The 13794-nt window shown below is 37.7% G+C and overlaps 1 protein-coding gene across 3 annotated transcripts in view; it reads right to left on the reverse strand.

Moving 5' to 3' along the window:
• NCAPG2 (non-SMC condensin II complex subunit G2) overlaps window positions 1–13479 on the reverse strand; it is a 101005-nt gene extending 87526 nt beyond the window's left edge. Inside the window, exons 1-5 of one of the 3 annotated variants that reach the window (XM_027840903.1) lie at window positions 13373–13479; window positions 12305–12438; window positions 11548–11662; window positions 5299–5487; window positions 4886–5000 (exon numbers count right to left, since the gene is read on the reverse strand). In XM_027840903.1, coding sequence (XP_027696704.1) covers window positions 4886–5000; window positions 5299–5487; window positions 11548–11625 — 382 coding nt within the window. In that variant the 5' untranslated portion in view covers window positions 11626–11662; window positions 12305–12438; window positions 13373–13479. Of the gene's footprint in view, window positions 1–4885; window positions 5001–5298; window positions 5488–11547; window positions 11663–12304; window positions 12909–13372 lie in introns of all 3 variants that reach the window. The other 2 variants (XM_027840904.1, XM_027840902.1) reach the window with 2 other exon arrangements.
• Window positions 13480–13794: the final 315 nt, after the last annotated feature.

The raw sequence follows: 13794 nt of genomic DNA on the forward strand, positions 1-13794 counted from the left end.
ACCATGTTTCTCTCTAGCCTCAGAAACACCATCCCTGGCAGTTTCGCCCCAGCCCAAGGACAATGTGCCTAGCAATTGCTCATGAGTGGGCCCCAGCAAGATACTTATCTCTCTTGCCGGTGTAATCACACAAAGCTGGGTGAGAGAGTGATGGGCTGCTCAGGTCCCAGCCCTAAGATGATGTCTCTGGAAGCCTCCCAATTTTCTGTCCTGTGAGAAAATTTCCTCTTGTTGCAGAATGCATTCTCTCGTCACGACAGAGAGAGAAGTGCCTGGCCTAAGAATTTTTGTCCCTGGCTCACCCAAGGAATCTTCCTCCCGCCAGGTTCCCAATATCCATGCCTCTGACAACTCCCTCCACTTTCCCACTCATAGCTCCCAAAGATACCTGGACCTTTAGATTACCTAATTAGTATCCCTGGCACTTCTTTCCCATGCCCTTTTCCATATAAACCCCAGCACCATCCTCAGTCTCTCACAGGTTCCTTAAGAACACTTGCCCACCGAAAAGCATAACAATAAATCTTTGCCAACTTGACTTAAAAAATCCTTTTTTTTAAATTCAACATTCATTTCCACAAGATTTTGAGTTCCAAATTTTCTCCCCATCTCATCCCTCCCCCCACCCCAAGATGGCATGCATTCTGTATACCCCTTCCCCTGATCTGTCCTCCCATCTCACCCCTGCCTTCTCTTATCCCCTTCCCCTTCTATTTTCCTATAGGACAGGCTAGATTCCTATACCCCATTTCCTGTATTTCTTATTTCCCAGTTGCATGCGAAAACAATTTTTTTAACATGTGTTTTTAAAACTTTGGGTTGCAAATTTTCTCCCTTCCTCCCTCCCCACCCATCCTCATTGAAGAGGCAAGCAACTCAATACACGTTATCTACGTGTAGTCATGCAAAACACTTCCATAGTAGTCATGTTGTGAAAAACTAAGTATATTTCCCTTCATCCTATCCCGCCACCCTCTCTTTTGAATCTGTCCCTCCTCAGAAGTATTTGCTTCTGATTACTCCCTCCCTCAATCTGCCCTCCCCTCTATCATTCCCCTGCTCTCTTGTCCCCTTTCCCCTCTCCTACTTCCTGTAGGGTAAGATAGATTTCCATACCCAATTGAGTGTGTTATTCCCTCCTTAAGCCAAATCCAATGAAAATAAGATTCACTCATTACCTCTCACCTTCCCCCATTTCCCCTCCACTGTAAAAACCTTTTCTTGTCTGTTTTATTTGAGATAATTTACCCAATTCTACCTCTCCCTTTCTCCTTCTCCCAGTATAATCCTCTCACTCCTTAATTTTATTCTCCAGATATCACCCCTTCATCTTCAACTCACTCTGTGCCCTCTATCTATCTATCTATCTGTTTATCTATACATACATATAATTATTTCCCTCCAACTACCTTAATAGAGACAAAGGTCTCATGAGTTACAAACATCGTCTTTCCATGCAGGAATGTAAACAGTTCAACCTTAATAAGTCTCTTACGATTTCTTTTTCCCATTTACTCCTTCATGTTTCACTTGAGTCTTGCAGTTGAAAGTCAAATTTTCTATTCAGCTCTGGTCTTTTCATCAAGAATGCTTGAAAGTCCCCTACTTCACTGAATGACCATTTCTCCCCCCGAAGGATTATACTCAGTTTTGCTAGGTAGGTGATTCTTGGTTGTAATCCTATCTCTTTGCCCTCTGGAATTCCATGCCCTGTAGCCCTTTAATGTAAAAGCTGCTAAATCTTGTGTTATCCTGATTGTGTTTCCACAGTACTTGAATTGTTTCTTTCTCACTGCTTGCAATATTTTCTCCTTGACCTGGGAACTCTTGAATTGGCTACAATATTCCTAGGAGTTTTCATTCGGGGATCTCTTTCAGGTGGTGATGGGTGGATTCTTTCAATTTCTATTTTGCCCTCTGGTTCTAAAATATCAGGGCAGTTTTCCTTGATAAGTTCTTGAAAGATGAAGTCGAGGCTCTTTTTTTGATCATGGCTTTCAGATAGCCTAATAATTTTTAAATTCTTTCTCTGGGTCTATTTTCCAGGTCAGTTGTTTTTCCAATGAGATATTTCACATTGTTTCCTGTTTTTTCATTCTCTTGGATTTGTTTTACAGTGTCTTGATGTCTCATAAAGTCACGAGCGTCCAACTGCTCCATTCTAATTTTTAAGGAAGTATTTCTTCAGTAAGCTTTTGAACTTTCTTTTCCATTTGGCCAATTTTGCTTTTTAGGGCATTCTTCTCATTGGCTTTTTGGACCTCTTTTGCCATTTGGGTTAGGTTATTTTTTAAGGTGTTATTATCTTCAGTATTTTTTTGGGTGTCATTTAGCAAGCTGTTGACTTGTTTTTCATGATTTTCTTGCATCACTCTGTTTTTCCTCTACTTCTCTTACTTGCTTCTCAAAATCCTTTTTGAGCTCTTCCATGGCCTGGGACCAATTCATATTCTTCTCAGAAGCTTTGGATGTAGGAGCTTTGAATTTGTTGTCTTCTTCTGGTTGTATGTTTTGATCTTCTTTGTTACCAAAGAAAGATTCTATGGTCTGACTTTTTTTGCACAGTTTGCTCATGATCCCAGCCAATAACTTGAGTTATAAACTCTTGGTTAAGGTAGGGGTCTATTTCCAATGTGGAGAATGTACTGTCTGAAGCTTCGGGGTTTTGTGTAGCTGTTTTCAGAGATACTTCTAGGGACCTGTAAATTTTCAGTTTTTCCAGGGTGCTATGATCAAGGGCGAGGTGTTGACTCCTTTTCTGGCCTGTGCTCTGGTCTATGAGTGACCACAAGCACTCTTTTCTGTCTTGGAACTGTGAGGAGGATTTCCTCGCCACAGCCACTACAAGCTCCACCACGCCAGCACTCCTCCTTGCCCTAGGACCGCCACCTAGAACTGTGATCCAGATCCAAGCACAGGCAAAGCAAGAGAATCCTGCACTGGCAAAGAGATCCCTGCAATCCCCCTCTGATCAGCCACTCGATTCCCCTTCAGTCTGTGGGTCGGCAGCTCAGGAGGCAGCCATCGCCCCGGAGTCACTCTCAGGGACTGAGGCTGGGACCTAGCGCTTCTCTCTCACCACTGCAGACACAGACTTTTCCCACTGATTTTTTAAGTTGTCTTTGGCTTTCGTGGGTTGAGAAGTCTGGAAACCACCACAGCTGCCTGTGATTCAGTCCTCTGAGGCCTGCTCCAGGTTTGCCTGCGTGCCCACACCAAACTGTGTTCCTCTCCCAGCCTGGTCAACAGACCTTTCCAATCAACCACCCAGGTTGTCTTGGGCTGTAAATTTGTTTCACTCTGTCTTTTGGTGGGTTCTGCTGCTTTAGAATTTGTTTAAAGCCATTTTTTATAGGTATTTGGAGGGGTTTGGGGAAGAGCTCAAGCAAGTCACTGCTTTGACTCCGCCATCTTGGCTCTGCCCCGTAAAGAATGCTTGAGTCTGTGAACTCACTCCAGATGACCCTGTCCTGCACTCAGGTCTTTGAGGGGTCTCAACCTCTCAGATCGCAACACTACAAATGGCAGAGAAGGTGCAGAACTGCACTGGTAGAGGGAGTTTCCTTCTTCAGTAGGTCCCTTGACCAATAAAACCACAAGTCTAGCCCCTATCTCATAACCTACTCTCATGTGAAATTTCCCTTCGTATTTGAAGGGTCTGCTAAGCAGCAACGTAGTCTGCATGTTATTCAATCATGTCCAAATCTTAATAACTCCATTTGTGGTTTTCTTGGCAAAGATACTGAAGCAGTTTGCCATTTCCTTCTCCAGTTCATTGTATAGATAAAGAAATGAGACAAAAAGGTTAAGTAACTTGACCAGGGCCACAAAGCTAGTTAAGTGTCTGAGGTCAGATCTGAACTCAGCAAGACGAGTCTGACTCTAGGCTGGGCCCTGTATCCGCTGTGCCACCTAGCTAAAGCACGCTAAAGCCACTTAAAATATAAAAATTCAAGTACTTTAGTAAATTATTTCTAAGCAAGCGATGCTATTTACTATAAATGAGTGTTGCTTTTTCATTAAAATGAACCTCATAGATCACAAAATTTTAGATCTAGAAGAGACTTTAAAAATTATATAGTACAATATGTTCCAGATAAGAAAACTGAGCCTCCTTGAGTCCAAGTGATTTAGCAAAAGGTAACACAATCAGGCAGTGGCAGAGCCAAGACTCCAATGACAGCACTTCTTGCATTGTATCACACTGCTCTTAATAGTGTTGCATGTCTACTTGATACACTTATTTAACAATTAGTTTTTATGTAGGACTACTACAATAACTTGATCTTAATATTTCTTTAAATGCTTTATATTGGGAAATGTCACTAATTCTAACTAGTCTTTTCCCCATATTGTTATCACTTACTAAGGTTTTCTGGATAAACTTTAGTAGTACCAAGCCACATTTCAATGTTTATTCCTTGATATCTACTACCAAAAATACATCAAGGGAAAAAAATCAGTGTTTCTATTTCTTGATTAAATTCACGAACTTCTGCCCTTACCAGACATATTCATTTATCAAATCAGTAAAACAATAAAATTGTAAAGGCTGCCATTGGCCATTATTTTTCAGACACCAATATATTATCTTACACAAATTCCATAAACCAACATCACTGTTTCAAGAATAAACTAAATTCATTCAGTATGAACCCATAATAAAGAAAAATCTTAGATTATTTTTGTATATGAAAAAGCACTGCCTCCTAACAAGAATCTAACAAGTTAGATTATAAATCAAATAAATTTAAAGAAAAAAATTTCACTGGTTCTAAGAAAACTCTTCTCTTTCAAGGCTTGGTAAAGGACTTGATATTCTTTCAAAAATGTGATGTTAAAAAAAAACAAAAAAAAGTGATGTTATAAAAAAAAATCAACTTACCATTTAATATGATTGCACACTCTAGCAGAGCTTTGTAGTTTTCATTTTCATTTACTACAGATAATGAAATAATAATCACATATGTAATTGCATAGATGATTTTAAAGGTTTGTTTCTGTAAAAAAAAAAACAGCAACATTAAAGTCACAAAATTATCTCCAACTTTTCAAGGAATTAAAGCATTATTAAATTTCTGAATATTGGACTATGCCTCAAAAACAAAATTATTTTAATAAATTCAGAATGTATTTTTAATGCTGAAATAATCTGAAATACAAATTGATTTAAATATAATGTATTCTAACTCACTATCATAAGGAATACATATTCAATCGTTAAGAGCAGATTTTTAGGTCTATATACTTCATAAGTACTTCAGTTCAGTTTTTAAAAGTCATTCAGGTATATACTACCATGTTTGGGCCATTTTCTATTTCCATATGGTCTTCACATTCCATTTCATGCCTTTGCCACTCATCCACAGGGGTCTCTAGCAGCACATCTGTTAATAAATTCTTCAGCCTTTCCCATAACTCTTCTTTCTGTTTCCTTGGTAACTCCTCTAATAACTCATTTAAGTTGAAAGGGTCAAAGACATCTTTCTGTAAAATTATCAGAATTAGATTTTTTTTTAAAAAAAGGAAAGCAGCACTTTTCCTTCCTATAATTTTTTTTCAAAGAACATTGATTGTAAGTTTTATCTTTAATACCTGTAACCAAAATAAACAATATACACTTGGTTGTAGCTTCCAAAAAATACTCTCCATGGAGGAAAAGATAAAAGATAACTAAGTAGCAATGGGGTGAAAAATTTGCAAGCAAAAATTTATGCCATTGTACTATAACTGAATAATTCCAATAGCCTGGCTCAAAATTTTTATTTGGCCCACTGATGAGGCAGCTAGGTGGTATAGTGAATAGAAAACTAAATCAAGAGTCAGGAAGACCTGAATTCAAATCCTGCTTCAAATACCCACTAGCTACGTGACCCTAGACTAGTCACTCAATCTGCATACTTTAATTTCCTCAAATGTAAAATGGGGATAATAATTTACTTCCCACGTTATTGTGAGAATCACATAAGTTATTTTTAAACCCAAATACAGCATCCAACATGTAGCAGTAAGTATTTCCTTCCTCTTCCTTTAATTTTAATTAGGTAATTCATCATCAGACTCAAGAAGACCTGCCTATGACCCACAGTTGCTATGGATTCAGGGAGAGACACTAAATCAGCCAGTGCCCCAGACATCTCGAAGGTCATAAGTTGCAAAGTATCAACCTGCATTGGTACGGGAAAGCTTCCTTATGGGGAGTACCCTGTACCAGTGAAATCAAAAAAAGGTCCAATAAAAAATCTGATGCAAGTGAGTATCAGTAGTTCACAGAACCTACATGCAATACTTGTGCTTTGGGAGGGAGAGTCAATGAGTCATAGTTGATAAACAAATGGATTAGAGTAAGGATAATCTGCATTTGAATGCCATCTCTGGCACTATGTGACCCTGGGCAAGTTGGGTCTCCTGAAGCTTCAGTTTCCTTATCTGTAAAACTGGAACAGTAATAGCACCTGCCTCAAAAGGTTTTTATAAGGATCAGGTAACAGAAATGAAGTCTTTGCAAATCCAAATAATCAGTCAAGTTTTCAAATATTACTCAAATTACCTATGTATAGCATTTATTTTAAAATTACTGTGGATACCAAAAGGTCTCAGTGATTAAAATGACCCAGAAATAACTAAAGAAATGAACAATAAACAGCCATGGAACCATAAATTAAAAATTCATTGGAAACTAAATAATTTAATCCTAAAGAATAACTGGATAAAAGAACAATCATAGAAACAATAACTACATTAAATAATTACATTTTAATAATTACATTAATGACAACATTGAGATGACAAACCAATATTTATGGAATGCAGCCAAAGCAGTAGTTAGGGGAAAATTTATATCTGTAACTGCTTAGATCAATAAAATAGAGAAAGAGCAGATTAAGGAAGTGAACATGCAACTACAAAACAAAACAAAACAAAACTAGAAAAAGAATGAATTAAAAATCCCTAATTAAACACTAAATTGGAAATCCTAAAAAATCAAAGGAGAGATTAATAAAATTGAAAGAAAACCAATGAACTAATAAATAAAACTAGGAGCTGGATTTATGGGGAAAAAAACCCAATAAAATAGACAACTCATTGGTTAATTTGATTTAAAAATAAGAAGAAAACCAAATTCCAGTATCAAAAATAAAAAGGGTGAACTCACCTCCAACAAAGATGAAATTAAAGCAATTATTAGGAACTATTATGCCCAATTACATGCTAACAAATCTAAGTGAAATGGATGAATATTTACAAAAATATAAACTGCCCAGATTAAAAGAAGAGGAAATACAATACTTAACCCTATGTTAGAAAAAGAAATGAGCTCCCTAAGAAAAAATCCTCAGGATCAGATGGATTCATAAGTGAATCCTACCAAACATTTAAAGAACCATTAATTCCAATAATATATAAACTATTTGGAAAAACAGGCAAAGGAGTCCTTCCAAATACCTTTTACAACTCAAATATGGTGCTGACACCTAAACCAGAAAGAGCAAAATCAGAAAAAGAAAATTATAGAATAATTTCCCTAATAAATATTGAAACAAAAATTTTAAATAAAATACTAGGAAAGAGAATACAGCAACACATCACAAATATCTACACTATGACCAGGTAGGATTTATACCAGTAATGTAGAACTGGTTCAATATTAGGAAAACTAACAACATAACGGACCATATCAATAGCAAAACAAAACTCATGATTATACATGCAGAAAAATCTTTTGACAAAATACAATACTCGTTCTTATTAAAAACACTAGAAAACCTAGGAATAAATGGAGCTCTCCTTAAACTGATAAATAATATCTATCTAAAACCATCAGCAAACTTTATCTGTAATGGGGATAAGCTAGTTTTTCCAATAAGATCAGGAGTGAAGTAAGAATGCCCACTGTCACCACTATTATCCAATATCATAGTACAAATGCTAGTTACATCAATGGGAGAAGAAAAAGAAATTAAAGAAACTTGAATAGCCAATAAGGAAACAAAACTATCACTCTGCAGATGATGATGGCATACTTAGGATCCTAGAGAAAACAACAAAAGTTGAAATAATTATCAACTTCAGAAAGTTGCAGGATACAAAATAAACCCATATAAATCATTAGTATTTCTATATATTACCAACAAAGTCTAGCAGCAAGAGATAGAAAGAGAAATTTCTTTTAAAATAACTATAGACAATACAAAATACATGGGAGTCTACCTGCCAAAACAAACCCAGTTACAAAACATTTCCATGCTAATAAATTCAGATCTGAACAAATGGATAAATATTAATTGCTCATGGGTAGGTTTAGCCAATATAATAAAAATAACACCTACCTAAATTAATTTACTTATTCAGTGTCATACCAATCAAACTACCAAAAAATTATATTATACAGCTAGAGAATATAACAAAATTCACCTGGAAGAACAAAAGGTCAAGAAAATTGAGGGAATCAATGGAAAAAAAAAAGTGAAGGAAGGTGTCCTATACCTTCTGCCATACTGAATCTCTAAATATATTAGAAAGCAGTAATCATCAAAATAACCTGTTACTGGCTAAGAAGTAGGGTGGTAGGCCAGTGAAATAAATTGGTACACAATACACAGCAGTAAAGGTACTAGTAGTAATTCAGTATTTGATAAACCCAATCTAAGCTTCTGGAACAGAAACTCATTATTTGACAAAAACTGCTAGGAAAACTGGAAAGCAATTTGACAGAAACTAGGTATAGCCCAACATCTTACACCATATACCAAGATAAGTTCAAAATGGTTACATGATTTAGACATAAAGGAAGATACCATAAACAAATTAGGGGAGCATGGAATACCATACCTGTTAGATTTATAGATAAGCAAAGAGTTTACAACCAAACAAGAGATATAGAGACCATTACAGGAAGTAAATAGGATATTTCCAATTACATTAAATTTTCTGCACCAACAAAACCAATGAAGCCAAGATTATAAGGAAAGCAGGAAACTGGGGGAAATTTTTTTACAACAGGTTTCTCTGATTAAGGCCTCACTTCTCAAATATACAGAGAACAGAGTCAATGTCTGGCACACAGTAGGTATATATTAAATTGAATTGAAAGAATTGGAAATTACAAGACATACATGCATGACATGTTGATTATAAATTAATATATGTGGGATTCAACATATAAAAACTCATCCAGATTAAAGGGCATTAGATATGGAGTCAAAAGGTCTAATTATAAATCCAGCTTTGCCAATTTGGAATTAGGCAAATAAAGTGGATAAAATGTTTATACCCTCTGACACAGAGATTCCACTGCTTAGGAATATACCCCCCAGGGTCACTGCTAAAAAGAAAAGCTCCATATACACCAAATTATTTATAGTAGCGCTTTTTTTATCATAGCCAACAAGCGTAAACAAAGTAAATATCCATGGACTGGGAATCACTAAACAAATTGTGGTATGGAATCACTAAACAAATTGTGGTATATGAACGTAATGAAATATTACTGTGAGATAAGACATACAAATATGATGAATATATAGAAGTATGGCAAGACTTAGAAAAACTAATGCAAAGTGGAGTAATCAGAGCCAAAAAAACAACATAAAAAATGACTACAATGAAAACGAAAAGACCACAACAAAACAAATGAAAATGAAGGTTGCAAAATTTCAATTTAAGAAAAAAAAAAATAGATAAATAAAAGCTTAGGCCCCAAAGAAGAGATCAAAGAAAGTATCTCATCTCACTCCTTTGTAGAGGAGAGGAATTCACGATTGTGAATTTTTTGATGTATTGATTGGTTTTGCTTATTTGTACCTCCCTCTCCATTTTTTGCTTAAAGTCTTTGTTATAAAAGATGATTGTTTGGGAAGGAGAAGAGAAGTGATATAGGGAAAAATTCAGGCAATGCGAAAACAAAAGATCAACAACATTTTATTTTGACAAAAACAATATTTAAAACTGCAGATTTGACATTTACTATTTGACTACTGGTGTGACCTGAGCAAGTCACTTCCCCTTTTCTCAACCTTTTTCCTCATCTATAAAATGATTTAAGTTGTACTAGATAACTTCTAAGGTCCCTTTAAACACTAAATTAATAATCTTATGACTTCAAGATCAAAATCAAAATCCCCAAACCACTCTCTAAAACTGCAGAAGTAACCAGCATAAAGAATTTCAAGAATGGGAAGAGACCTCATAATCCAGCCTATCCAACCCATACTTTAAAAAGTTATACTTCTAACAAGTAGTACTCAATCAATTTCTGATTAGAAAACTCCAATGAGAAAGGACCACCTACCGCCTAACAACCCATTTCACTGGTGGAGAACTCTGTCAAGAAGTTTTCTCTCACATCCAACCTAAAACTGCCTCTCAGAAACTTCTACTCACTGCTCTTAATTCTGCCTTCTGAGCTCAAACTGAACAAGTCTAAGCCCTCTTGAACCTGAAAGACCTTCAAATGACTGAACATAGCTTTCAAGTTTCCCTCCCATAACCTTTGTCTGCTTATAGGCATAAAGGTCTAGCAATCATCTGAATCTAGTCTTTTTAATCACAGCTAACCTCAGTTGCTACAAGGCCCTGGGATTTTTTTTGTTTTAACTAGGGATCCAGGTTGTCTTTGACAATTTGGACTCTAGCTCATGGAAACCTCCACTATGGCAGATAACACTCCACACCTGATCAACCAAGTGTAAATTTATAGGGGTAAACAGATGAAGAGCATGGAAGGGGAAACCGAGTAACTGATAAGCTGTTGCAGGTTTTTAGCTATAAATGAATGTTTTAGCACTTTATTTAGAAAGTAAACTTATTTTTTAAGCTCATGAAAAATTACTAAGGTTTTTTCCTTCTTTTTAAATATGTTTGAGATCTGTGATGGGGAATTTGGAAGAAAGATACAAAAAAAAAGATAGGCAGTTCTTATATAGGGATGGGCAACTGGGCAAAGAATACTTTTATAAGTCCTCCACAGATTAACCATAAATAAGCTTAAAATGTCAATTTAAAGCAATGCCCCACACACATTCTTGCCCTCCCTAGTACCTAGAGACATCATAATATAGTGAATTTAGGGTCAAGAAGACCTGAGTTCAAATCATGCCTCTGACATTTAGTAGCTGTGTGACTCTTAGTAAATTCTTTCATCTTTCCATGCCTTCATTTTCGTATCCATAAAATGAAGGTGTTGGATTCAATGGCCAGTAAGGTCCTTTCCAGCTCTAAATCTCTGATTCTATGATCTCTTCCCTGGCCTCCACTTACCTGAATGTGTTGGGTACTGCCATTAAAATATAAGTTCCTTGAAAACAGCTACTGTCTCACTTTTGTATGTGCTTCCCTAGTGTTTAGGACATTAGGTTATTAATAAATGCTTTTTCATTCATTCATTCATTCAAGAAATCTCAGGCTCAGGCAAATCATCTGACCAAAAATTATAGATGGGTTTCAGGTCCTCAACCATCAGAAGGATGAGAGTCAATATTTCTACCAAAAGTAATTTATAATATTTGCAGTAAAAATCAGTAAAAATATAGAACACATAGTACTCACATCAAGTTGAACAAACTGCAAAAAGTCTTCAACAAATTCCTTAGACACAGCTTGTAAAAATGTCTTGCGTTTTTCCATGATGAAATATTTTTCATATGTTATTTATTTTGTGACTCTAGAGGCAAACACAATAGTTACATTTTTAACTTGCATGTGAAAAGATTTGCATGAAATTTATAGTCTAATACTAAAAAAAAAAGCATAAATGTCTTTAAAATAGATCATCTCAAAAGGGAAAGGGACATCAAATAAAGGAAAAATAATTTCTTCATTACCATTCCTGAATATTGGGATGACACTTAATTTTTTTTTCCTATATTGGCACATATATTATAGACTGGATTGCTAGGGAATTTCCTTACTACACATCACAGACAACAATGACAGCAGTAAGGTTAGAAGGAAGTCACTGTACATAGGGTCCATACTGTGGACAAATACGTTGTTGTACCGAGGAGCAATGAAAAGTAATTTTGCTGAGAAACCAAGGCATTAGAAAAAAGGGGAGGAAAGATTAGAACAGCAGTCTTAAATAGATGGTAATTAGAGAATCTCTCATATAGAAGTACAAAAGGGAAAAAACAAAACAGAACACAACCATAGTTATATACTATCCAATCTTTATCTAATAATGGTCTTTAATCAAATTAGTTACCTCTCACATCAAAATGGCTCCTGGAGAAAAATTCATATTAAGAACAACAACACTGCAAAGACAAGCAACTTTTAAAGACTTTTAATTAATACAATGACCCACTTGATTCCAAAGGATCAAAGATGAAGCATGTTATATATCTCCACCTCCTGGAAGACTGGATGCAGAGTGAGACATTTTTGGAAGCGGTCAAAGCAGGAATTTGTTTTCCTTGACGAGGGTATTTGAATGAATGCCTATGTAAAACCAAAAGTTTTGTTTTTCTTTTATTTTACCCATGGATGGGGGGGGAGGGGAATGAGAGATAGGAAAAAATATTCTTATTTTTGAACAAAGAAACAAATGCCTCCTACCTTAGTCCCTAAATCGAAGTCCCTTAGTTTAATTTCTATTGCAACTAAACTGTAAACACCAAACCCAGCAAAAGAATAGTCTCCAGAAATGTCCATGATAATAAGCTAAAGTTTAGAGAAGAACTGGTTGAATTGTAGTGATGTTTGTCTTCTCTGAAAGTCCTAGAGCACTTTTGGTCTGTTACCCCGTATTGTTATCTGAAGAATGTCCATCATTCCTATGATCCTGTATCCAATGGTCTTCACAAAAAGGGCACTACTGAACGTGAAGCACAAAGTCCCTGGTGACTGACATGAAGATGAGGAGCAGAAGGGATGACCACCCGGTTTCTTCAGTAACATGATGGTGGCGCCTAATCAAGGGTGATAACTAGTCAAACCCGGAGCTTTTCATAGAGGAAGGCTCTCCGGAAAAGGGGGCGAAGGGAGAAATTAGGATGCCCTGACCACCTTGGCTCTGTCTGGTCCAAAACAAATTCACCAAGCCAGGATGGAGACAGGGAGAGTTCTAACACAAATTAGGATGCCCCCTCTAAGTGAAACCCTCTTTGCGAGAAGGCCTCGAGGCTCTCCTTCCACGGCGGACCAGGAAGGATGCCCGCCGGCTGTCAGATGCCGGGCCAGGGCTGTGGGACGCGAATACCAGAGGATGGAGGGCTTCCCACGTCCCACGTTTAAAGAGATCCCCGGGGGAGAGTCACGGCACAGGACGGCGGCGGGCCGTGCTACCCGTGCTGACTGAGAACGCGGCCCCCGCCCCACCCCCGCCACGACCCCTCATCCATCCCCCCGAAGGTTCTGAGTCGCCTCCCCTGACCTTCTCCTCCCTGGCCGCTGCCTCCGCGGTTCTCTACCTCGTCTCGCCCAACGCCCAGCCTCCCGCTGGCGGGAGAAAAATTCAAACAAACCCGCCAGTGCGGACGCCGCCGCCGCCGCCGGGCCGCCGTAGCCTCGCTGTCGAGAGCGGAGTGGGCGGGGGAAACTCTGTTCTCGCGACACCTAGCTACCCTCCCTTGTGGGAGACGGGGGGCGGGAGGTGGGTGAGGTGTGCCCGTGTGAGCGGAAATAAGGCCCCGCCCCCATCAGCGTTGGCGAGAGGGTGTTTTGGAGCGGATGTTTTGTAGTTACTGTAACCAGGACCGAGCGAAAAGCGGCCCCGCCCCTCAGCTGTCACGAGATTCTCGCGGGATGTGAGACTCTTTGCTGGGCCTAGCGCGCTCTGGGGTACTCTTTTCCCGG

Source organism: Vombatus ursinus, unplaced genomic scaffold (genome assembly GCF_900497805.2).
Source record: "Vombatus ursinus unplaced genomic scaffold, bare-nosed wombat genome assembly UNPS02014852.1, whole genome shotgun sequence".
Taxonomy (NCBI): domain Eukaryota; kingdom Metazoa; phylum Chordata; class Mammalia; order Diprotodontia; family Vombatidae; genus Vombatus; species Vombatus ursinus.